Genomic DNA, 27,811 nt, shown 5'->3' with positions numbered 1-27,811 from the left:
TTATGGATATGGGGTAGCTTTACATATTGGCTTCCTATATAATCAACGCATAGTAAATACTTTCTCCTTTTGCCAGCTATTAAAATCGGTGAAAGTCGCCACAAAATATGAGCCAAGCCGTTGACGTTCTCCGGCTAGCCAAAGGAATCTAAAACACTGAAAATTTAGATGAAAAGCTTTTCTCTCATTTCTGTCCTGAGAAAGCTCTGATATCCTTAAGACATGCTCAAAGGATACTGTCGGATGGCAGTCTGGTCTAGCTCATCAGTATAGTTGTGATAACTGCCATGTCGTGGAATAAAGAGTTTGCGAATAAAGAGTTTGCGACAAAGAGGAATATAGCAAGATATCGTCGTTCCAACTTGTCAGTAAACTTTTGCTGTATGCCTATATACCCACTTGCACTCTACAAATGGGCATTCACACAGCCTTATCTTGTCGTGTTATTTTTCGCCTGAGGTCATCTATGAACATACATACAATTAGTGAGCCTATAGCATCGAGGTAAAGATCCATTTAAACACGCATCGTAAACCAATTTGAAAAATAATTTAAAGATGAAAATGAAAGGAAAACTAGGAAACCATCGATGGGATTGGATACCTAATCGAAAATGATGTTAGTAATGAAAATGAAATCTACGAAATTAGTTCAACATAACAGAAACCCCAAACCATTGAATGAAAACTATAAAAAATTAAATCATACAAAATTTCGTCGGCGCATCGATCCTTGCGGGTCTATACTATTCAGACTTCTCAGACTCTGTCGAATACTATGACGTCGTTCCAGCCTTTGTACATGACGATGACGTGACTTCATATACCAGCACACACCGATTAGTACGAGCAATATTATAACTAGAATAAATGCGCTTATTATGCTGATGGCAAACACATCAGCTCGCAAGGACAACGGATCGATGACCACCTGAAACAATAAATAAAGGAAACATTTAAGTTAACGCATTCTTTTAAAGTTGTCCATGGTTTTTATTTACTTTTGGATCGATTTCACAGATGAAGGGCATCCTATTGTTGCAGTCCTCGACATCAGTAGTTCGATATATGAAACTTGTACATTTGTCGATATAATTGAAATCCTGCACCCAAACTTTTTCTGGATATCTGAAATTATTAGAAAAGAATTTTCTTAATATCGGAGTGAAATTCAAAGCGGGTTTCCAAATGGCAAACTGGATAATATACATTAGAACCAAAAATGTAATTGGGAGCATCTATGCATTATCACCTCGAATAAGTTGGAACTAGGAAGAAAGAAGCATTTTCTGGGACTATTATTCTATTGTTTGAAGTGAGAAAAGATGCAAACGTGCACGTAGTAAATACCCATTAACAATAAAATTAACTTATTAGTCCAAATCAATGTAAGGTAACAGTCATTCATCAAGCGCAGCCGACGCCAATTTTTCAACCGAAATACAAGAGGCGTGATCACACAGGGATTGCCCTACCATCTTTCCAATAACCAAGCTACTTTCAGCAGCGATAACTTAGGATCCTAGTCACTAAGCCGTCCAGAGCTTTTTGTTCGTATATGGTAGTCGAAAATCTTAAAAAGATATGTCGACAGTGTGTGTGAATCGCGCCCATTAAATACCGCCACCCGTCTCTCCAGTCCCGGGGTATCACCGTTTAGGTATTACTCCACGAGATGAGCTTGCCTTTAGCTGCCCAGTGTGGAACTGGCTAATGCGATAGTTTGTCTCCCCATGTTTCCGCTGAAACAATACTCTAATGTTGGGAATAAGCCTGTGTGTCCACCGACGCTTCGTTCTGTGTGCCCCTCCATACATCCGGCATGGCTCATTCACGTGAAGAGTTTCGTAGAATAGATCGCACATTTCCGGCTAGAAGCAAGTTCCGATAGTGTTTCGGCTCACCAAAATTCGGCAAGCTCGGTTTGGTGTCAACAATCACTCCCAGGTATTTGATAGTTGTCTTTGACACGACCTTATATTTACTAACTTCCAATTCCACAGTGTTCTTCTTTCTGCGGTTTCTTACTAAGACCACTTCTATCTTCCCGTCCGCCAAGGTCAACCCAGCTGTTTTTAGTCAGGACTTTACCGCTCTCACTGGTTTCGTAATGTAAAAGTTCACATCTCCTGGGTGCTTACTGTAGCAATCACAGCTAGATCATCCACAAAGTTTACAATCGTAGTCCCTTCTGGGACGAGAAGAGCAAGCACACCATTATATATGATATTCCACAACAGGGAACCCAATACCAAGCGGTGTGGTTCCCCGCTACGACAATATACTCTGATCTAATACACGCTGGGCGGTTACTTATGAAGAAAAAACATAAGAAACATTGCTCTCTTTGCATTGCATTTCTGTATCTAGAGAATGCGTTTGACCGGGTACCACACAAACTCATCTGGTATGCTCAATGCCAATACTTAGAACCAGAAGAACTAGTGAGCTGGGTTAAATTGGTCTACCAGGATCCAAAAAGTTCGAAGTGTGGTGAGAGTATCAAAACCGCTCCGTGTCTCTGTTGATGTTCATCAAGGAAACGCCCTCTCACCACTCCTCTTTGTTCTTATTATGGGCACCGTCACACGTGATATCCAACATTCAACGGCCTATGAACTGATTTATGCCGATGGATTTTTGATGACCGATCTCCATGAAATAGACACAATCACTGTCAACGGCCCAGAACTGCGCAATTTAAATATTTCGGGTCAATGCTATCAACCAATGGTGAAATTGCTGCACGCATTAACGCAACCTCGATGAAATGGCGTTCCACAACTGGTGTTTAAATCAAAGATTTTCCGCAATGTCGTCCTTTCCGTCGCTCTATATGGTTTGAGTGTCAGCCGACTATAAAAGACAATGAACGGCGTCTTACGGCAATGGAGACGAAGATGTTGCGTTGAGCTAGTGCCGTGATACGTTTTGATCACATCCGAAATGAGTATATCCGCGATCGATATGGGATCGTGGAAAAATTGAGAGAGAGGCGTCTTCGATGGTATAGTCATGCAATTCGCACTAATGAGAATCCACTCGCCAAGATTGATTTGAATATCGAAGTCGATAGTAAATGACCAAAAGGCCGGCCAAATTAGCGGTGGCTTGATACGTTGGATGGGGAGTTAAAAGCCTCGCGACTGCATCCAGATCAGACATTTCTAAAATCGGATTTAATGGGCCAACTGAACGCGGGAAATATTTCGGACCAATAGCTATTCAAAACGCCTCTGACTCTCTGACAGCAAAGCTGTATTGAATAAACAGATAATAATGCGTTAGGTTTAGATATACTCGTATATTCCAGAACTTTTAATTCTGAATGCTGCGAAATTAGATCATCGCATCGATAAAGTTAGTGCAGTCCAAAGAAAAAGTTATCATGCATTGAAATTTCCCTTCCAAGAAGGAGCAGACGCGTCCCAAAATTACAAATAGAATATTTTGAAGAATAAGACGAAGTGCCTTCTTTTTCAATTTTAACTCATGTGTGCAATGTTAAAATTGCATACAACAAGCACTTCTCTTGAAGGCTTTTAAAATGCTTATTTGAAAAGTGAGTTTCAATAATATCTATAAAGTTCAGAAGTATAAAATTGTAACACATTTCCTTATTTTCAAAAAGTATGAAGTTATGCATCCTCAAACCCAATTGAATTTTGCCATCTCCGGGATAAACAGTAACCAATCATATAGTGTTAGGCAAAACAAAGCTGAAAAGAAGTGTGGCGAATTGCAATGTTATTTCAGCATCGAAGGGTGCTTTTTTTTCGTTCAAAAAAAGAAAAAATTATGCAAACTTATGTCTATTTTAGAAACTTACTCAATTGTTTCCACCTTGTAAAAAAACCTTCCCGTTATTTTGCGAATAGCACACTAGGTCAATAAACTCAAAAAAGGCACCCTCAGTTTTCTTTTTTTGTTGCAAGCATATGTCTACTGAGCTACTGAGACGCTTCCGATTCGCACTCAATCTAGTGTCTCAGCGAAAGTTGCTTTAACACTGACACTCCAGCTCATCGTCCAACAGCTGTACCTCATCATGCCGCTCATGGGGCACGGCCTTCATTCCTAGATAGTGGTATCTCAAAAGACACCAGTACAGTCAGTCGCGTTGAACCAACCTGAATGCGCTTCTGCTGCAACTAATGTCTGCCACCGCAACACTGCAAGCTAAACCTGTTATCATTCACGACCAGCCTTCTGTACTTCTTCCAATTGGCATTTAATGCAGGTCACTTCACCATACAAACAACTCTCCATATCCAGGCTGGCTTCTTCTACTTCTTCCGGCATTCTGGACTACATGAGGAGCAAAACTAGCTAATTTCCGGCGTCTCTCTAGCCGCTGTGAAGCTGATTAAAGATGATGTCCTCGGCCTATTAACAACTCCCTTCCTCACGACCTGAATTCCGCCGTCCAACCTTCCATTTGATTACATATAGCTTTTATAAAATCTTACTAAAGGAACAAACTACGAGGAAATTTTCATGACACCCGCTTATCTCGCCAATCAAGATAAATGAATCCTTTACGACGGTCGGTCAATAAGTGAAGTGTAAGAAAAAGACAGAAGAACGAAATATAGTAAGAGTATCTTATCCAAGTTACAAAGACTACAGACAAATACTACAAAAAGTTTCTCCCGCCTATCTAAGCCGCCTAAAAAGTATGATTACTTTTTACTGTTTGGCAGTAACTTTCTCGTCCGTCATGAACCGTTATTTTTTCAAATCTAGGCTGCAAACTAATCAGGATTGCGACGGAAAGCGGGAAAATTTTCTCCTATCTAGGGTCGAAAATTACAACCGATGACAGCTATGACGATGAAAACTGCGCGCGATTGTTGGCAGCCAAAAGAGCCTATTTCAGCTTACGAAAACTGTTTCGTTCGAAACGTCTCACCTTAGGGTCGAAGCTCTTACTGTACAAGATAATAATCTTGCCAGCCCTTATGTATTCCTTGGAAACCTGGGTTCTTAGCAAGAAAAATTACGAACTCCTGGCCGCGTTCCAGAAGGATTTTTGACCTCCGGCATATGGATGGACGATTCCGCAGCCTCCATAACGATGAAATCTATGAGCGATACTATGACCGTTTGGTTGTGGATACGATCCAGCTCAACAGGCTTCGGGGGGCGGGCCATCCTGCTGGAAAGTCTATAAGGGAAATATCGATGGTAGAAAAATTTGAGGTGACAAACCCTGCCAGCAGATGCCCTGTTCCAGGCAAGAACGAACTTTGGAGCATTTCGATAAATAACTTCCAAAGGGCGTTTGATAACCGCCTACTATGTTTCGGTCGGTGTGTGGAGGCACAAACATCGTACTTTGACAACTAACAACTATTGTAATATATAATCAATATTTTTTTTCTACTACTTACAGATCACACTATGTACGTCAACAACTTATCCATCGCTCATTTTGATCATCTTATAGCTAAACAGCAACACGATTTTGTTAAACATCCTGCCTAGTTCACATTCCCAAAATCCCAAACTAGAGAGTAGAAAGTATTCAATTGTCTATTTGTTTGTGATATAAACCCTCGAAAGCGTAAAGAATTAAGTCTTCTTTCTTTTTCTTATGCCTTTGTCCCGTTCACACGCGGGGCGACTCGTCGTGATCGGTTTCGCAATTTGGTTCAATCAAATGCATGATCTGGATGCAACGCGAGGCTTTCAAATAATCATCCAGCGTATCAAGCCACTGTTGTTTCGACCGGCCCTCTGGTCGCTTACCATCGACTTGAATGTTCAGACCAATCTTGGTAAACGAATTCTCGTTAGCACGAATTATGTGACCATACCATCGAAGATGCCTCACTCGCAATTTTTCCACGATCGGTGCAACTCCACATCGATTGCGAATATCCTTATTTCGGATATAATGAAAGCGTGGCATGTCACTAATTCAACGCAACATCTTCGTCTCCATTACCGAAAGACGTCGTTCATTATCTTTTATAGTCGGCCAAAACCCAGAACCATAGAGAGCGACAGGACGGACGACATTGCGGTAAATTTTAGATTTGCAACGTTTGTTAATACATCGATCACAAAGAACACCAATTGTGCAACGCCACTTCATCCAGGTTGCGCTAATGTGTGATGCAAATTCACAATGCAGTTCTCAATTGGCTAATAGCATTGACCCGAAATATTTAAATCGCTCAGTTCTGGGCAGGTTACTGCCGCTGACAGTTTCATGTGGATCGGTCGTGGGAAACTCAGCTTTCTTTAGATTCAATCTGGGACCGTGTTGCATGAGACGATCATTCCATTTCTGAACAAGTTGCTCAATATCATTTTTACTTTTAGACGCTAGGAAAACATCATCTGCATAAAGCAGTGTATAGGGGACTGGACATTGAATGTCCCGTGTGACAGTGTCCATAACAAGAGCAAAGTTTTGACACACCCGCCACATTTCGAACTTTTCGGATCGTGCTTGAGCAATTGAACCCAGCGCACGAGTTCTTCTGACACTAAGTTTTGTCCTAGAGCATACCACATGAGTCAAACGCTTCCCCTAGATCCACAAATGCAATGTAAAGAGGGCGATGCTTCTCACGTTGTTTCCCCTTGAGTAACCGCGCTACGTGTATTGCGTCAGTCGTTCCGCAGTTCTTGACAAATCCAGCTTCATTCACGGTTATTTGAACGATTTCGCGAATACGGTTGTAAAGAATGCGTTAAAAAATCTACATGGTATGGGACAGTAATTTGAATATTCTTTTGGACTACCTTTCTTTTTCCAGATTGGCACTGTAGTACTTTCTTGCCAATCAGATGGTGTTCTACCTTCCTGAAGAGCTCGAATAAAGAATTCACTGAGTCACAGTGTTAGATCCAACTCTTCACTTTCCAGAGCTCAGATGCAATGTCGTCTGGTCCTGTTGCAATTTCTTCCTTTTATTGCTTCCTCAACTCCAAATGTCAGCAATGATTGCGGAGGTGGAGGATAAACAAACTCTTCATCTGTTCGGAATATTCTCGCCATCTATCCGTCGCGGCTCGACGTCAGTAAACAAAGTACCATTCTTGTCATTAACGGAACAGAAGTATTCGATATCCTGTGTGCGTTCAGGTCGGCTATTGGCAAGTCGATACAGATCTCTTTCGCCATCCCCAGTGTCTAGTTTATCATAAAGATCTTTGTAATGAATGTAATGAATGAATGTTTAGCATTCTTATAAATTTGCCAATTAGCGAGCGTTTTATCGTCGAGAAAGAAAGAAAAGAGGTGTTCATTTCAACATCGTCATTCCAGAGCCAAGTGTCTCGGTTGATGTACTGCTTACATGACTTGGTGACCCCGAGAGTTGCAGAGGCCGTTTCGTGAATCGTGTCTTTAATTTGATTCCATGATTCTTCCGCATTTGTAATGGTTGGTAATCGCGTAAGTGAGATCATTTCTTCTTTCTTCTCACGAAATCGCCACCATTTAATGCTCAGCGGACCAGTGCGTTCTTCACGGTGTTTTATCGGTGGTTCGCAAGACAGCAATCAGCGGCCAATGCTGAGTTGAGACGCTCCCTATGACACCTGTGACTGTCTGTCTTTTCACCCACATGACCATTAAGGTCGCCGGCAATGGTAGATCTTATCTATAAATTTAAAAAAAAAATCCAGCCAAAGGCGCTGATATATTGTAGCTTTTTCAAAGCGCGAATTCAGCCAAAATATCCTTTAGTTATCACAAATATATGGGCGGGAAAGTAATGTCTATAGCTTAACATTTTAACTTATTAAGAATTAGTACTCTTCATATTTATATCAGATTTTTTTCACGGATGTACTCGTAAAAACTACAATCCATACTAACCTTAAATGTCTCATTGAATGCTGCAAGAAAGCCCACAACGTCTCACTATCGGTTCGAATAAACGGCATAGACGCATTATCTGATCTGCAAAACTCGCGAGCTTCATAGAATGTCATCGGTGCTCCAACATACATAAAGCATGTATCCAAAACTAGATTCCAGCCCGGAGGACATTTACCATCCAAAATAGTTTCGTTATTCATATGGAATGGAATAAACTGCACCTCGAGGAGAAGTGGATCATCTGAGAGAAAATTAAGGTTATTAGTGATATTTATTGTAATATTCACATAGCTCATTCTATCTATAGTAAAAATGGGATGCACTTACCAGATTTATCTCTTATTCGTGATCCCACAGAGATTGTTTCGTTATAACTCCAATAGTTGTGCGTAGCATCGATTTTTGTTTTCCAGACATCAATAGTGCTAAATAAAGTTACAAGAATGATTAATAGCGAATTCTGAGGTATCCTTACAGTTTACTAGAAAAGCTAAAGGCACCAAAAACAGATTAAATTAAATTATTATAACAAATACTACACAAACAGTTAATCCTTGGCCACATATCTGTAATTTATCTAGTCTATTAGCGCTAGTGTAAAATTTTATATTCTGAACAACACTTTGCGTAAGTAAATCATTTAAGAAGACGTAACAATACAATACAGCACATACACAAACATACAATATCTAAACTTACTTGTTCCAATATTGGAAGTCGAATCTACAAGATATAGTTGATACAACATCAAATATTTGATAATTGTGTGCATACGGAATGTTTGGAATCATGCAAAATTTTGAGGAGACATGCGAAAAAAATAATCGAAATATATTTTTTTAGAAAATTGATTAAGGTTTCTACCGTATTACATAAATTTATCAGTAAAACTAATTCCCCCTCTAATCACACATCTTTCTTTCCCAGCCTTGTATTCAGTGCTAAAGTTCTTGTCGGGGTCTAGTTCCTTCCTAAAACGTTGCTACAAAAGTCATAATTCATAGGAAAAATATATTTGAAAATAGGAACTATGTATGCAGCAGTCAGATACTTTTCAGATAAAAGTTGAATTTACTTTGATCCTCCCCTTCTGTCATAAAACTTTTGCAGATTTCAAAGTATAGTAAATTGTCAACTGCAACCTCATCATCTGTCTAGTGGAAGGACCCAACACTCACCAGCAAGACAGACAGAAGAAAAAGGATATGGAAAAGATCCGTCCACAAGTAATAATTATTTCCAGGAAAGGGGATATGCACTCCCTTATATCGTTCGAGAAGTGAAAATGGGCGCGAAATTGGCGAACTTGGATGATAATGTGAGCCGAATCAAGAAAACACAGAAGGGAATCTGATGCTGGAATTAAATAGATCCAACGAGAAGTCCGCGGAGAGTTTCTGCCATTATTAGGTAGAAAAAGTGTTAACTGAGGTTAGAGCTAGAAAGCAGGAGACAATAATCGAATCTAGACGAGATTAATTCTTTGGAAGATATCTTTGTTGCGTTAAAAGAAAAATTCGATCTCAGTGATATATGTAGGAGAGAGTGGTTAAGTTAGGTATACAAAATTATGAAGCAGGTATCAAATACATGTTTTAGACACCTCGATTTCGACTACTTTCCAATATATTATACCAGCCAACATGATGGACCGAAAAGGTGCAAAAAGTGCGGAGAATAAAATATTACACAAGGTGAAAGAAGTTTTAGATGGTCACAATACTACAGATCGTGGCAAGTGTCCAGCATTTAAAAGGAACCTGAACAGGACGAGCAAAAGGGGTTAATGTGAATCAATCTCAAACACTGCAAGGCGGCTGAAAACCTACTCCCGCAAACTATTCACCAGCCATGCAAACGTGGCCAGAATTTCTGAACCGTACCAAAACTACCTTAACACTTTTTGAGTCAAGGATACGCCTGGTAAAGCCATAGTGTCGGGCTTTGTTCGGACAAAATATGATGGAGTCCATATCTATAGCTTTTATGCTTTTCGTAGTACAAGCTGAGGAGATTTAGAGAGTTTATTGTAGTGTTGGGTGATGAGAAAGAACTCCAAAAATAATTACCGGCCACTTCAACGCGTTCGGTTTAAAGTGGAGAAGCCGAGTTCCGAACATCAAGGGGAAAGTCTTACTTCAAGCCTGTACAGAGCTGAACGTCGCAATGGCCAATATTAGATGCGTGCTCAGCTTCTAAGATAGAATATTAAGCTTGATTATCGGCCTGGCATACATCAGTACACCGTTCGTGGGATATAAATTAACTAGTTCCCTGGAACTTTTAAGGCGGAAACATTCGTAACGGCTCTAGAGGGATGTCACGAACCAAAGGGAACTGGAATGGAAGAGGGGATCAGCTGCTTCAGACGAAACCAAACTATTGTCGGAAGCAGTGTATGTTGATGTTGCGAACATTTTGTCTGAGCGCGGAGAAACTTTGCCAAAACGTAATAGGCAGGCTAGAGAAGAGCTAAGGGAAGAATTCCGGGGTCTCTGAAGTAGCTTTTTAAAAGCCATACGCGAAAGTAAGTGGAATTATTACATGCAGCTGTACACAAGGCTGAAATTGATACAAATCCGTAGGGTGTGACTTACAAAGTTCTAATGACCAAGAAACATAAAATCACCTCGAGTGCGGAGGAGGGTTGAAGAGATTCAACAGAAAGCCTTCTTAATAGCTAAGACTACCAAGGGGAAACTAGGTAAGAACGTTCCAAGATTGAATCGATTAATCGAGACGGTAGGTAAATCCCATATTTTCGTACTAGTAAGACACTAGGCATGGGGAACTTTTTGACCTTAGAGTGCCACAGGGGGCAAATTTAATCAGTTGTACGGACGACTTGGTGAAGGGTTTTTTTGCAAGGCATCCCGGGAACGTGAAGTTACATGAAAGTGAAATCACTCGTGTGATCAAATCATCTGAGTAACTTGCACTATGCGCGGAAAAAGGCAGCGAAAGCTTCATCTTTAGCAAAAATAATGCCTAAAATCGCAGGACGAAAATATAACTCCAGGGTGCTCATCGCAGATGTGATGAATTCGATCATACTCCGCTCCTGTTCTAGGTGGGAACAGTGGACGAGACTGTGAGTGTCTAAACTCTATCAAAGACGAAAAACAAATCCATCCAAAATGACTGCAAACTTCTGAAAAGCATTTAATAACGAACTGTATATGAGGTGGTAGCAACGGTGGAATAATTCTGAAAAGGGAATGGAGACTGAATTACCATCTAACCCAGTTCCTTATGGAGCACAAATAGTTGCATCGCTTCAAATTAGACAAGTTTCCCGACTGTCCCGAGTGGGCCACTACATCCGAGGACCTGGAGCACATTGCATGGGGTTCATACTAAAAAGAAGAAGGTTGAGCGACATGTTCATCCTATATAGTTATCGGACCCCATAATATCATGAAGAAGCTGTTGTTGCTAGAAACCCGAGAATCCAAGAACTAGGTCGAACTCGAAAATTGAGATTCGAAGGTGTTGGTATAAATGAAAGCCCTGTTGGCAAAACAATATTTCACGATGGGTCAACAGCAATATAACGAAGTAGCATCTTTCCAAGATTATACTATAATAGTTTAAATGACACGTATTGCTTCTTTTAAGCAGTTATTATTCCAAAATTGGCGGAAGTTTTGGTTTGAATGCTGAGAATAATCATAGAGCCCACGATTACAGAAGGATACCCCCTGGATACTCAACAATGAAATCACTTGGATTTGTTTTTGTAACTAATATTGATATTTTATAATATCGTGGCCTAATATTTCGTTCCCAAAAGGTCCATACAGGTACACCAGTAAACAAAATGTCTTCAATAAATGTACCCAGAGCCTTTCTGACCATTCAGGGGTCTTTTTGCGAAAACTACCATCCCGTTCAAATGTGGATAAACAAACAATATATCCAATGGCTAAAAGTCGAACAAATGCTTTCTGAGGCTGCCAGAATAAAGCAGATGGAATTTTCTTTCGTCGTTCGCCGTTACTGAAGAAAAACATTTAGTTTGGATGCCACAATTATTCAAAAAAAATGATTTGTGATCTGTGCAAAACCTTGAAAATGTTCTCGTTCTCGTCGGCAAAGAATCTGCAATAAAATTCCAAGCACTTGCAGTATTATCACGGAGAGAATGTTATGTAACTGCTTTTGTGGAGAAATAACGAAAAATAAATAGGAAAGTGTCGCTGCAAGATTGAAAAGATCACTCAAGCTATTTAGGAACCTACAGAAGCCAAAGGCAAAATCTAAATCCAATGGATTACCACTTAATTTGATGAAGCAGTGATAGGCATCACATTTCAAAAATTCAATTCAATTTAAGATTAGATGGTGCTGGAAGTCAGTGAACAGAAGATCCTAGACCATTCCGGAGTCGATTCCAAACCTTCATTATCCACTAATATATTACAAATATCCAACCTGGCCAAAGCCCAACCATCTATTTATTTGAAATAATAAAGACTTGCTTTTTCTATTCGCTAATGTTATTTATTGGTCTTGCAAATACCGATATTTCGGGAACCACTTGTTCCCTTTATCAGTGCTAACAAGTCTTCACTTAAAGAACACCAGCGAATAGAAAAAGCAAGTAAAAGAAGACGGCTACGGTTTCGTACCAGGGCAGAGGCAACTCATCAGACGCTGGCTCACCTCACAGCAAGCTTTTATTATTTCAAATAGCTTAATCGCTAGAAATACAGCGTAATTTACTCAGACCATTTTCCTAGCTGCTCTCAACAAAAAAATCGTACAGGCGTGAACTCGAGTTCGAATAGCAAAATCAAAAGCAATCACAGCAACCTTCTTAGATTCATCATATCTTTTGTGCTTGAAATTGACTCTGGAACCATATCCTTAAACTTTCGCGGCTAATCACCTTGCATTCAAATTTATTGTACAAAGTTTAGTTATATATGTATATGGTAATTGTTGTATAATGGGCCCTACCGAGAGAAGGGAGGTTTCTCAGGGGTCCGGAATAGAAATTTCAAGGAGAAAAAAAAACGTATAGTCTAATAAAATTCACATTAACAAAATTACAGAAAATCCTCATAACTCTGGAATCTTACCCAAAAAATCTATTTCTTTTCCCTTGTGTAAGACAACTCCGAAGTTTATATTATCATACAATATAATAGTACGGAATTATAGAAGCACAAACCTAGGAGCTGTCTAAAATTACGGAGGAGAGATGAATTCTAGTGAACTAGATGTTTCTATCCGTAGTAGACATATAATTTTATAAATCTGAATTTTGCGGATTTAGTATAAATTTAAAATATACTCAAGGAAATTGTGGTTCAAATATCTGACTCCCGTTAATGCCACAATGGCACCTGACTTACAACAACCCTGTTCAACTTCTGGATAATTGAAAAAGATCCCTGATTTGCAATTTGAATTTGTGCTCTTTTTCTATTAAAGTGAATAATCCTACTTAGAGTACTGTCCTCAACAGCCTATATTACGTTCAAAGTTACACAAACTTAGGCTTCTGGTTATATTCTCGACAATAAATTAGGATACTAAAAATTCTCTCAAACCATAAAAATATGGTATGAATCTATCGAAATAGAAAAAAGATAGACCCATGCAACTTACATTGATCGATTCACAGTAATTATTTCATAATCGTTATTCGGATTCCTGAATATATTGTCCACATAATGTTGCCCAGCTGTTCCGGCAACAATGGTAGCACGTCCCCGCCAGTCTGTAGCTACATTGCTGTTGAACAAATAGGAAAAATTATTAGATATTCACATCTTTAAACAACATAACACTTACTCATAGAATCCATTATGCGAAGTTGTCTGATAAATCGGCAATCGAACTTTATCGAAACCAGAAATCTCGAGAATCCTTCCACCGTAATTCGAGTGAACGTAGTTATATGTGAAGTTTGAAAGGACCTGCCTTAGCTTGATAACATTTTCATATTTCGCATCATTTTGACTGAAGTAATTGTTATAGACAATCACTTCTTGGTAAGGTGAAGACTGTCGACCTTCAACGTATAAAGCTGGACGATTCCTATTCTTCGCGAAGAGATTGTGATGGATCCAACCACGCAATGATGTTGCGGAACCCCGGGAATCCGCTCGTATGAAGAGACCGCCTTGATTCTGTTGCACAAGATTGTTCTGCAAGATGAAACAAATTCGAATTAGTTTTTATTGAAAGATATAATTTGGAAATCAGATTTTAAGGCACTGTCTCCATTGCCTTTTCTTTTTATTTATTTTTAATTGTATAATATTAAAATTTAGATAGCAAATTTATCTATTCGAAAAATTGAGCAGTCTCCAAAGACAAAGACTGAATAATTGGAGCTTGAACACTTTTTCTTGAGAATAGTTAATAACAGTTGAACAATTGCCTACTTGGCGAACAAGCAGTTACAAATCCAATTTCCCTAATTTCAGAGAGGCTTATTATTAGCTTGTTGCATATGAAATGGCCGATTTGGCAATCAAGTGAAGTTAGTTGCGATTTTGTTGAATCAAACCACCACCAGTTAGCGCTGTTGGTATCGGATAATAAAGTATAAATACTCCTACATTTAATCAAGGAGTCCTTTCAGTGTTGACCATCTTTGTGATAACAGTGAATGAAAAGGAAAAAAAGAATACAAAAGAGCCAAAAACGTATACTTTTTCTGTATGAGTTCAAACTCGGTCATAGAGCAGTGGAGGTGACCCGGAACCTTAACAGCGCATCTAGAGCTGATACGGTAATCTAACGAACCACACGGCGGTGGTTCACAAAATTCCAGTCAAGCGACGTAAACCTTCAAAGTGAGCCACATGAACATCCAGGACCATCGATTGATAACGACGAGCTGCGTGTGCTAGGCGAATCCGACACACGTCAGTCTGTGAAAGACATTGCAGAGAAACTGGGCGTACACTATTCGACAGTTTCCCGCACTTGCAACAACTTGGAAAGGTGAAAAAGCTCGACAAATGGGTACCGTAAGCCCTTACGGAACAAAACATGGCGCTTCGAATGAACGTTTGCAGTTCTATACTCTCTCGGAACAGAAGCAACCCCTTTTTGCACAGAATAGTGACATGTGATGAAAAGTGGATATTATACGACAATCGTTGCCGATCAACGCAATGGCTAGATGATCATGAGCCACCGAAGCATATGCCGAAACCGAGCCGCCATCCGAAGAAGGTAATGATGGCTGTTTGGTGGTCTACAGCTGGAGTTATCCATTATTCTTTCTTGGCACCTGGAGAAACGATAAATACACAGAAATACTGTACCCAACTCGAGGAAATGCACCAAAAATTGAGTATTCAACGGCCGAGATTTGTCAACAGAGATGGTGTGATACTCCTTCACGGCAATGCACGACCTCATGTATCCAGAACAACGGTTCAAAAGTTCAAAAGGAGGAGGAAAGGAAGTAGGTGAATTGGAAGATAACAAAAGGAGTGTGCTCGGCAGTTAAAGCAAGATAAGCAATGGGAACTTTTAAACCACTTGGAGAGGGTAGCATTTTCCTAGCGCTACTTCGTTTTAGGATCTCTTCCAAGGGTAGCAATAGTATAATAGTAATAATCCTTAACGCGACAATCCAATTAGATCTGGGCCTTGAAGTATGTTACAGCACTTCATTCAAGACCTAAACGATGACAGCGCTCTTACCACTAAGCCATTCGAACAGTAGTAATAGAGCTTTACAATATATACCAAGAGCATAAAAGGTAACAAAAGTTGTCTTCATTCTGAAAACGAACAAAAAGGATACTTTTCACCCTAAATCTTTCAAAGCAATTTGCCTGAAAACAATTCTACTGAAAACTGTGGGGAAAATCTTAAACGATAAAATTACAACTAACCTTTTAACGTGCAATTCCTTACATCAAAGGCAATATGCTCCCCTGGCAGGATGGTTAACCAAAACTACCTTGTATACCTTGACATATGTATTATGGGACGTAATAGAAACCAAAAAAATAATGCTATATGTAAGAGGTTGAATACTTGGGAATTACAGATGATCAAAACCACTCTCGAAGACGCTTGTTGAGAACATATGCCGGAAAACTTCAAGGATTTTGATAATGACCGACTACTAGGCGGCTATTAAGGCGTTCAGATCCAGCCACGTAAACTCCAGACTGGTATGGGAACGCTTAGTTCGCACAATAAGGTCTAAATACTCCAGCTTCCAAACCCTCTTTTGTTAAAAAGCTCTAATGCAAGGGATGAGTTACCCAGGAAAGCAGCACAAATGCCAGTACACGGTCCAGAGCCCGCTTGTGGAATCGGAAAGGGACTCACTGACATGAAGTATCCAGAGCGCCCATAGGGTGATACGAATCGAAACGGCCATAAGATTGCGTAACACATCACCCAGAAAAGCCTTAGGACCGTAGTAGGAATACTGACTGATCGTTGTAGGCAAAATTACTTACTTGGGAAGCTGTATTTACCGACACTATCTGCAGTTTATGCGGGGAGAACAATGTACACTACTTTCGCAAAGTAGGTTAAGGCAACCGAGCGAAGACTTAATACCAGATGCGAAACTCAGATACCTAGAAGTTGGAAATATTTCAAAATTCCTGTCAGTAATAGGCTTAATCGACATACTATAAATAATGCCTACACTACATGCATTAAAGGTGCACAATAATTCTTTGAGGACTCGTCTGGTGTTAATTTTATCCAGTAGCTTAGATGTTACTCCAACAATGACAATTACGCCATCCGTAGCACTTGAAGCATCTTTACTTGAAGGCAAAACAGGCAACAATTTAAAAAGGCGATCAATTTCGAGATACATCTTTCGTAAGACATATTCTTTCATAATCTTAGATAAATTATGATGATCTTCGTCGGCGACATAACACAACCACAGAATCAGTAATAAATTGAGGGATAGACTCAGATGTATTTTCGGAAAATTCTGGAATAGAACTTAGCTATCCTCTCAGAAAAATGAGGACCATACTCAAGCAAAGATATATCATAATTCAATATTTTGGCTTAGTTCACGTGGAAGCACTTAGCAAAAATAGCAAATTTTTTGAAATTGAAGGGCAAACGGAAATAATTATAATTTGCGGAAATCACAAATTCCTTCATGGCAAACTGATTTTTCCAGTTTAAAATTTTACAATACTCCGAAAACACAATTTTTTCAATTACAACAAGGGATTTCGTTTCTAGTGGATATTTTTAACAACAACTCTTGAAATTCTGCTATTGCAAACATGCTACACCTACTATACCAGCATTCAGATTCATAGACATCTCTTCATCAGCATCCAGACCCTTAAATAGGGAAAATATCTTAAAAGCATGCTTAGGGTCCGACATCTGACTCGTTAGGAACTGTTTTGATGTTAACAGAGGACCTTCATGCCAGTTTCAGGAATCTTACCTGGCTCCATCGCCGGAAATGCTCGATACCGAGGGAATTACGTAACAAGTCAAGGAAGGAAACTCAAAGAACCAAAACGAATTGTTAATCTTACCCTAAAATGAACTGACTGCATATTCTGCACATCGATTTCAATAGCCGCTTCACAGGTCGAAAAGTTCCCATACATTTGACGGCAGTTGTTAGTAAATCGGTTTCCTTCAAGCGTTAAAATTGGTGACACTTCTCCAGCGGTGGAATACGAAAGGGCTCCAGCAACTGTTCCTGATATTTCCGAATATGACACATTGTGCTGAGCATCACGACCTAAGAACAACAATGAAATTAATAAAAGTTAACACCAATAAATCCTCTCAAACTTACTGTATCCCAGCACTGAGATAGGAAGCGTGATTACTTCAGCAATAAACCCATGTGTAGCGGGAGCTCCACTTGCTATCAATCTCACGCTAAGCGTCGGGCTCTTGGTTCTAAACAGATTTTTCTCATTATCTGAATCAGTTTCTACTTTTCCCAGGAATATTGATGAAATATTATAAATGTCGCCGTCATATAGATTGATCGAATCAGTTCGGCCGTATTCTTTAGAGTGATTGAATAAGTTTGACTGAAGTAGCCTAAATCCAAGCGGTTTGATTCGGTGAGGAGTATTAAAGATTTTAACGCAATTCACAGGATTATTGTCGTATTTATAATAGAGAATGATCCTTTCTTCAACGGTAATAACTTTCGTTGTATCGCAGATGTCTATCAATGAAAACAAATTGTAAGGTAGTTGAATAGCCTTCAACGGGGCGAAACTTGATTCATCGCTTTCTCTTCCTTCCCCAGTCAATGACAAAACATTTATTCCATGTCCTAGAGTATTCTCAATATTCAAGAACTTTAAATGCATCGTCTTACTAGGAGAAATCAAATTGACTCCATGGTGCGCACTATTCTTGATCGTCACCGAACTTATAATCGGACTCTTGAAAATAGTTTGAATCGCCGGCGATTTTTCATTATGTAAGATTCCTGCTCCTTCGATTCGTACAAATTCCATATGACTCTCATCATCAGCTCCAACGCCGTGTGTTCTATGATCGTGCAACCTATGTTGATAGATGTTATTCTCGAAGTCAGGATTTGCAAATCGAACTCCACCCCAATAATTTTTGGGCTCAAAATCACCATTGCAACTAACAAATACAAACTCATCATCCCAATGGCATTCATGTCTGCGGCCATAAAGTTGACCATTCAACCGTTCAGGGCAAAGTTCCAAACGAGATTCATCTCCTCGACATTCCATTGGTTCAACCCAGGACCAAATTCTAGTCAGCGAATTGGTGTGAAATTCAATACGGCGATCGTGAGCAAAGTAAACGTCTAAAGGATCAAAACCTAATTCTCTGCAAACAACTTGAGCATTTCTTTCGGTGAATCGCCGGTCACAGATCGGAACCCATTGAAGCGTTGTGTGATTAAAATATTCCAAGAATCCTTCGTGGGTGGTGTCAACTTCATTTTCACTAGAGGAGCAGTTTTTCTTAGTGCAAAGTCTGATGGAGTCATAAGCCACCAGGTTTTCCAAAGATCTTTCAATTCTTGTTAAAGCTTGAGACTGTCCGAATTTTGGCCTCATGATAATATGCCCATCTTTGAACCCACGAGCTTTTAAGGTTCCAAGCACTAATATTCCAACATTAGGAGCGAATTCCATCACAACCCCGTTGTCAATTGTTAGGGTAATACCTGGCATTACTGTGATGTCTGATCGTACCCAATACGGTTTATCTCTTCTGTAAATTGTTGTATCTCGGAAAATCCTTCCTCCCAAATTATCCAAATCTACATCTGGATTTCTTTCAAACGCGACCGAGACACTAGCATCAAAGGAGTTCTCAAGAAGATAAGGCCGGAAAACCACTTCTGCATGATTGTTCCAATCGTCGAAGTCGAAAATTCTTGATATAATATAATCATCCTCGATCGACCCCCACCAGTTCTCTCTTGCGTATAAGTAATTGTTGACTCGAGCTGATTTAATTCCAGCAACAAGATCGTAGTCCATTTTGTTATTAGCAATCAAATTTCGGTAAATGGTGACTTTCTGAATGCCTCCAAATCCAATCACACAAGTTGGGTTCTTTAGATACGTCTTAGCCTTCCTGACATTCTCCCTCATCATGGCAGACCTAAAGGTTGAAGGCAGCTCGTATCGATTGTTTCGTATATCATTCAGTTGCAGGATAGCTGGTACCTCTCCTAAAATCTCACTTAAGCTGTCTGCCCGGAAATCGAATATGTATCTGCCATTGTTTCCGTCAATTTGGTTATTATCAATTTTCATCTTCTTCTCCATCCCGTGCATTGCAATCAACCCTCTCTTGCAGTTATTATTTCTGAATACATTTGAAGTTATATTCACGATTGCGTAGTGTCCACTGATCTTCACTTCGAAATTGTTATTTCGGATCCAGGTATCGTTGCCAAGATAAACTGAATGAGTGAAATTTTCATTATATTGCCAGACGTATGGCAGGGAAACCTGCAGACCACCATCTGAATTCTCCTCGATTGTGGTATCCTGTAAAACGTAGTGGAAGAGATTGTTTGAAGATCGCAAATCTTTCGATATGTGATGGATGCCACGACCGTTTTTCAAAATAAGTGATCCATTGATGTGAATCGAAACTTCGGACAAATTACTGACATGAACATCCCAAAAAGGTGCTCGAACCAGGAATGCCTCACCTCGATTATTACTAATTTCAGTGTTAACAAAACGGTATGACTCGTTAGCTTTTCTCAAATAGTGCTCTCCACGTTCGCCCAAGTAGCGGTTGTAATACATCGCTGAAACGCCTCTCGAATTGTTCTGGATTTTAGTGGATTTCACGTACAATGTCGGAACAGGACCCTTCACTATTCTATTTTTGATATTTTGCACTGGAGCTGGAGTTACAGACAAAATTAACACTGCTCCTCCCAACGCCTTCTCGCCACTTTTATAGTTCAAAATCACTCCATAGCTGGTACTCGTAGCAGGGAATACCGATAGGTCGCGCTTCACACTCCAAGTATCGGCTCGAGAGTTTTCAGCTTGCGCATCGTGGATCCAGATTTCTTCAGTTGATCGATTCTCAATAGGATTCAGGAGCTGGATTCCTATAACGTATCCAGGCTCACAACGAATGTAAACTTTCCTATCAATCGGATCCCCGTAGTGTTTGTTAGTGATAATATGCTTCATCCTAAAAGGGTCGAGATCAATTCGATAATTGTCTTCGGGAAGCCTAAATGGATTAAAATCTGAGTCAAACACGTTGAAATCTGGAGGCATGTAGAACCAGCTAGCTAATTCGCGTTGTTCTACCGCTGAAAGGACAGGATTATATGCAATCCCGCTTCCCAAATTATTTTTTATTGTAGAGCCTTGCATTCGAAGTCCTAATTGTTTCAAACTAACCCCGCTTCCACGATTATTCATGAACTCTGAGTTTTTCACATTGTTAATCGATATTCCTCCAAAGACATCTGAGTAAACTACACCAAGTCCGTCATGTAAATTGTTGACAACCCGCACATTCTCCAAATTGTGTTTAGCAAAATCCATTTGCATAGCTGGTTTGAAGGAATTTGTGGTGTAATCGAAAAGGCCAGCTTTCTCAATCGTAACATACTGCAGATCAGCGCGCTCAGCGAGAACTCCAAATCGTAGACCGGCCCAAGCTCCTTCATAGCATCGAAGTCCCACATCATGTTCATGGGTGCAAGAGTTTTCAAACTCTCCCTTTAGAAATCTTTCAGCTCGACATTTTGTTATGTCAGTGTCATGTTCTGTACAGCGTACGTTGGATAAAAGAATCTCTTCCGTCGTGCCACTCCCAGGAACTTCCGAGCGTAGTAATCTCCAGTCAGAAGGGTTCAAAGCTAATCCTAGCTGATTGCACACTAATGCAGCGTTAATTATATTCCAACCGTAGTCACAAACTGTTCCCCATTTTCCATTCAGATACACCTGGAGTCTTCCTTCATGCTCCGAAACTCCACCTAACAATCTTATTGGCACTTTTGGAGTTTCGTTGACCCCAATCACTGAATCCGTTTCAATATCGATCACAGCCATCTCATCGTTCAATGCTTCGTTCGTCTCGTTAGCCGCGACCACAATTTCTTGTTTCAGTGTAAAAAGAATGTCATCCGGACGTCGACCTCTTGCTTCCAACTTCCCAGCAACCATCATTCCAACACTAGGCTCGAAATTCAAAGTTGCGCCAGGACTCAGTATAAGTTTTCCTCCCGGACGAATATTTACGTCTCGATTCACAGTGTAAATTCCAGGGGGTATAACTTCTTGGCCATCAACTTCACCACCAATGTACTCTGATCCTTCGCTATAGAACTTTGGCACGAAAATCCTTTGACTGAAAACAGTATTCGTTCCAGGATTAGAATTATGCAGTAGAAAAGGCATGTATTCAATCTTTGCGAGATCATAGCGATCCTTTCGATGGAAAACCCTTTGATAGATAACTTCTTCACTTCCATGGCCCAACCAGTTGTAAGTAACATTGAGAATTCGACTCTGATCTGATAGTTGTGATCCAACTTCATATCTGGAATCCTTATTCGATATTATGTTTCGAAAAACGTCCACATTGCTAGAAGAAATAACCACAGCAGCTGAAACTCGTGACCGCGGATTCAAACGACCTTCTCCTTGAGCCCCTTCTGTGCCTTCTTCACGCGATCCAAATGGCTCCACCACTTTATTATCCTTCACAAAGTTTCTTGTGAACAAAATATGTTGAGTTTCGCGATCGCCATAAGGAGACAAACCCAAAGATACCACGTAATACCCTTGATTTTTATAAAGCTGGTTGTGTTGAATATTTAACTGGACCGGCAGCATCCTGAATTCTTCCCATTCTTTGTTTTTGATATAGATCGCGCCATGCTTACCAAAGCGAAAGTGATTGTACTCAATTTTTCCGAGGAGATTCAGAGCAGGACTAATAAGGACACCTACACGGTTGCTGTGTTCGAATAAGTTATGGCCAATTTGAAGTCGTAGTCGCCCATCTGGAACTCTATCAAACCAGCAAGTTTGGATGTCAACATCATTTGATTTGCTGTCGTTGAACCAATTTCCTGTGATATTAACCCAAAAATCTCCACAGAAATTGCCATGGCGAATGCCAGTTTCAAGATTACGCACTATCTCAGAGTATTCGACCACCGTTGTTTGATTTACTGGTACAAATTCCATTCGCTCCTTGTCAGAAGTTTCATTCAACCATAAACTCAAACCATAGCCACCATTGGAACTTAGTGAACTTCTTGATATATTCCGGTTGCCTCCATAGTAAGTAATATTAACACCATCTCCTTGGTTGAAACTTATTTTCGTCTGTGTAACATTAACGTCTCCTGCTCCGCTGGTTACGTGTAAGCCAGCCACATGCCCGTTACTTGAAACAACGCTCCTATGAAGGTGCACCATCGATCGTAAATTATCCACAGCAACACCACGGCCTCCGTTATCTGCGATCACTGAACGTGTTACGTTGAGATCATATGTTTTGAATGGACCAGTGGTTAAACGAAGAAACCCCAGCATCTCCGCCCTGGGATTAGCCTTGAAGCGTATAAATATTTTTTCCTTTGTACTGGAAATACTTTGAACGCGCGTTGAATTCCGTATCATCCAGGATTTCAGCAGCCGATCGTTTACCGACGTTCCATCGTATACATCAATTTGAGCTGTTTCATTCTGTGCAATAGTGAAGTAAACAAAGCTGGCAGTCAAAACGTAGCCACGTTTGGTCTGGAACGCTTTCATACACTCTTTAGTTCCGGCATCATACTTCGACTGTTTCAGTGAAACTGAGATGGGGTATGTTTGTCCTGCAGTATTAGGTACTGTGCAAAAGTCGTAGATCGTAGTTCGATCCTTTCGATCTTCCGTTCTGAGATCGTGTCCAACATATCGGACACCATCTGCTCCATTTTCACTGACAATACAATCCTCCAAGTGGGCAAGCCCGCAGCTCGAGTTCACAAACACTCCAAATCCTTTACTTCGTCTGACAGTAACATTTCGAAACACAAACCCTGAATCTGGCAGGGTTACATTAATTCCAGTATAGGCAGAATGATCAACTGTGACAAATTCTAATACTGGTGGTATTCCAATAACCTCTATTGACCCAACCGTGGTTCGTCCTCTTCCTGATCCGGCCCGAACTATATTAACATATCGCAATAGTGACTCTGAAACTGAGCTATACACTGTATTATCTTCTGAGAGAGTCCGGGTCGTGGGAGCATTGTCAAACTGCAACCCTCTCCAATGGGATAGAGGCGATTCGTGGATCGGTAAGCATTGAATTCCAATATCACTATGGTAATCACAGACACCTGAGCCTATTTGTTTGGTATGCCAGGAGCACTCTAACAGAGACGACTCAGTTCCTCTGCAGTTTGGTTCTTCGTAGAGTAAACGTGGTTGGAAATTCCAATTTCGCTCTACCCAATTCCAAAATCTACCCCCTTGGTAGCCCATCTGCCGGCATGCAGTTTCGTAGTCTTGAACTGTCCAGCTGAAAAATTAATGAAGCAGCTTTCAAGAACATCCCATAAAAACTTCAAAATAAACGTCAAACATGACTTAAAATCCAATTTCGAATTAAGTCGTGCACGAACAGCACTCCACTACTTACTTTCTTGAATTGGTGCACACTGATCTCCAACTACCCTTATAATAAATTTGCAGACGACCTTGCAAGGGGGAAGGTCCATCAACCAGTCTTGCTGCTACCTCCTCGGGTTCGGGAAGGATATTGTCACCATAACCTGTGTTTTGTTGTGAGGTCAATGTGATCTTTCGGTCGGGAGTTCCCTGTAAAGAAAAATAATACACTGTAAGAAACTGCTGCATATATTTAATTTCTGTAGAAAATATACTATCGAAGATTTGCCGATATCATAAGCAAGCAAGTCGGAAACCGAAAGTTCGACGCTTCAGATGTGATTTGGGGCATGGGGCTCCATCTGAGTTAAATATATCGACTAATCTTTCTAATGTTGACATTTTACACATATCTCACTAAACTTCTCCGTATTTCCCTATGACATATTAAAACCTATATTATTTCAAAGTTTTATGGTCATACGACAAATTAAAAAGCTTTCCAGGAAATTTACAAAATACACGATGATTAGCTTTACTTGGGCGGTTTTCAGAGGGAGGAATATTTTTGGAAGCCTAGTTGTCATATAGAGTCGAATTGTTCGAATTGATAGTTTGCGAAAATGGATCAGGTCGGTTGAAGTGAACTTGTCCTAAGAATTGAGATGCGCGAACTGGGGATTGGTGGGGACACACGTCCAAAGCAAGAAAAGACATCTAGATTAGTCCAGTTAAAAATACGAAAAGCCTATATTAAAGGCTGGAATTTTCATTGCAGCATAGAGAGGGTATTGACATTGCTGAATCAGAATCCCTTCAATCTAAAAAACAAAATGCTGCTCTCTGCGCCTAGCTTCGCACATACGAATAGGAAACCAACTATTGATGGTTCCAGCGGATGTTCTAAGCACTGCGACGAAGGAATATTGCATTTCAGCGACGAAGGGATTAACGTAATGCTGGCAAAGTTACTCAGGAAATCGCAGAAAAATGAACTTTGCGCAGAGCCCCGAAAGATGTAGAACAAAAGGATACCCAGCTATCAAAGGCTAGACATAGCTCTGAGGTCAAGGACCTCGATGATGAAACGATGAAAGAGGACAGATGAATTGGTACAGACGAGAGTATCATCCCAATACAGAACTTCCAAAAAGGAAACGACGGTAAGCAATCGGCAACCATTAGCTTATTGGCTGCATGGCCAAACAAGCAGCTGCCAAAACCAAATCGCAGGGATCATGCGTTAGAGCGAACAAAAGTCTTACCTGTTATCGCTTTTAGATATAGATCATCATACACGAGTGCACGATCCCACATTATTCTTGCAGAAGACTTCAATTCATCGTTTACCAAGTAGAAAGCAGACTTTCAAACAAACAAGGTGTCGCTGGAAACTATTTCGCTGCGGGACATGAAGTCGGTAGTGGCTTAACCTGAGTGCCTACCGTGTTGGTATAATCCCACAGTGCTCTTCAGAAGTGGATTGATTTAGCGCCCACAATCAGAGCACTACGTTCAAACCAACAATGAGCTCCGTCTACCTGCCCCCCCTATCGGGCCTACCGCAAATAACGTAGCCCAAACCACATCCCTCAATAATTCTCCTCCTCTCAGAGGGCCATCCTCGTTTCCCGTGGTACCAGCTACCAGTGACGTTTCGCCTGAAGGGTCACTTTGAATGAGAATCCCTTGCAGACGCGGGCCTGACCATTCTTCTCGACTACGTGTGAGCGGCAATCTCCAACGCATCAGAATAGAGCAGAGAACGGCAATGAAACAATACTGTATCAAATCAGGAACATACGTTCTGCAATTCTGACTTCCAAGTATGCCACTTTCTTCCGTTCAACTGTATCATAGGCGGACGACATAAATTGCCTTTGAGCAATATCAGGACGGTTTTTCCGATGGCACCCCGACACCGACTTTAAGAAATCACGCATTACCGACAGGAATGCACTCAGCACCCTGTCGCTGGATAATGTGCTTGATAATTACAACATCTTCCGAAAAAAGAGGATTGGGTCGATAAATTCGATTCGATTCAATTTCATAAAATGTGGGCTGAAACTGGAAACTGATCCAAATTAGTGAACGTTACGCACCTTTAAGCTACACATACATATACTGTTTAGTCTAATGAACAATAGGAGAATGAGAAGAATGCTATATCCCAGAGACGTAGGTTTAGATCGTAAATATAAAAATTACAGTTGTAAAACGATCGAAAAATACTGACATCAACCTATGGATAGGAGGCAATGCCCCGCAAATCAAGTGCTCAGATTTGTAACACAGGGTCGTAAAAGAGAGCATCCCCCAGGGGGTGTGCTAGGGTTACTTTAAAATCTGGACAATGACAGCCTATTATATGATGCTATATGACATTGTCGAAGGCCCAGTAAAAAATTCGACACTGGTGCAGTGCCAACAGGATCAGCGCGGTTCTCTAGTAACCCAAGTCACTGAGGAAGCTGCAGTTAACGTGAACGTGTTAAGAATTGCTAGTGCATTCTAAACAACAGCATTGTACTATGATTTCGGAGATGACACCATTGACATTTTGACTGGAAAGTACGTGCTCACTACAACGCCGAAGAACGGCGACAAGAGGAAAGAATGATTGGAAATCGATTGGAGGAGAAACTCCTTCGTTACTGAATATGAAAAAAACAGAACGATAATGTGTACAAGCTTAAAGCCACCGATAAAACAGCATGAAGAACGTACTGGTCAGCCGTGTATCAAATGGTGGCGATTTCGTGAGAAAAAGGAAGAAACTATCGCACTCATGCGATTACCAACCATTACGAATGTAGAATTATCGTGGAACCAAGTTAAAAACACGATTAACAAAGCAGCCTATGCAACGTACAGCGCCAACTTATTCAAAAATGAAATGATCGGCTCATGCAATACCGTCTTAGATTGAATCTGAATAAGGCAAAACCAGTGAACGTCTCAAATCCAAAATGTATCGCAGTATCGTCCGCCCTGTCGCCCTGTATGGTTCTTAGTGTTGACCGACTATAAAAAACAAAGAGCGGCATTTCACAGTAATGGAAACGAAGGTGTTCCGTTGAAGAGTGGAATAACAAGCCTTGATCACATTTGAAATAAGAATATGGGGTTGCACCGTCCAAGGAAAAATTGCAAGACAGGCGTCTTCGATGATATAGTTACGTAATTCCCGCTAACGAAAATTCACTTGCATTCAGATTAGGCAGATGATAGAACAAAATGGCGGAACCGATCAAGAGTAGCCGATCTCACTTGTGAATAGGACAAAGGCTAAAGAAGAAGAAAATGATGTTAAATCACGACTCAAATTCTGTGCTCAAGTTTTAACGCTGGATTGTAGAAAATAATGAGCAGGGTGTGTGTGCGGATAGGGAGAGTGCGAGGACCCATCAGACTGAGAACATTGATTTTTTGGTGTTTATCTTCAGTCCAACTCGACGTGCAGGTCCAGAACCCGGTGAGAGAAGAAACCGATGTCATCAGCGTAGTCGAGGTGTTTAAGAAAAGATGTCCTTGTCCATTGAAATCCTCCACGTCCTCCGGACAAGGCAGCATGAAGAACGTCACCGATAACAAGAAGAAATAATATCGATGGCAAAATGCAACCGGCAGATGGCGGACTCCGCTTTGGACCTCGAAATCCTCCGAGAACGCTCTGATAATAGCTACTAGTTTCTCCAGAATGTCTCTCCGCAGATACACTCCCCGTTCACGCTATCGAAAGCTTTCTCGAAATCGATGAAGAGCAGGTGCTGCGAAGATTTAAATTCTGAGCACTGTTCCAAAATGATCCATAGGATGTTAATGTGGTCAATGCCGGAGGGGAAACCAGTCTGCTCTCTGTTTATCAAGCT

General features: G+C 40.5%; 1 protein-coding gene across 3 annotated transcripts in view; it reads right to left on the bottom strand.

Annotated features, from left to right (window-relative positions):
- The window catches only part of LOC119647081 (protein bark beetle), a 95,336-nt gene that overhangs the window by 8,188 nt on the left and 59,337 nt on the right, over positions 1-27,811 (bottom strand). For 2 of the 3 annotated variants that reach the window (XM_038047838.1, XM_038047839.1), the window contains exons 3-12: positions 23,968-24,146; positions 17,621-23,847; positions 17,352-17,563; positions 13,642-13,997; positions 13,456-13,581; positions 8,539-8,562; positions 8,167-8,264; positions 7,837-8,080; positions 1,001-1,127; positions 709-930 (exon numbers count right to left, since the gene is read on the bottom strand). In XM_038047838.1, the coding sequence (XP_037903766.1) occupies positions 709-930; positions 1,001-1,127; positions 7,837-8,080; positions 8,167-8,264; positions 8,539-8,562; positions 13,456-13,581; positions 13,642-13,997; positions 17,352-17,563; positions 17,621-23,847; positions 23,968-24,146 (7,815 nt within the window). The remainder of the gene's footprint in view (positions 1-708; positions 931-1,000; positions 1,128-7,836; positions 8,081-8,166; positions 8,265-8,538; positions 8,563-13,455; positions 13,582-13,641; positions 13,998-17,351; positions 17,564-17,620; positions 23,848-23,967; positions 24,147-27,811) is intronic. The other variant, XM_038047840.1, reaches the window with a different exon arrangement.

The sequence above is a fragment of the Hermetia illucens genome, chromosome 1 (genome assembly GCF_905115235.1).
Source record: "Hermetia illucens chromosome 1, iHerIll2.2.curated.20191125, whole genome shotgun sequence".
Lineage (NCBI taxonomy): Eukaryota > Metazoa > Arthropoda > Insecta > Diptera > Stratiomyidae > Hermetia > Hermetia illucens.
This window is presented reverse-complemented; position numbering and strand designations above follow the sequence as displayed.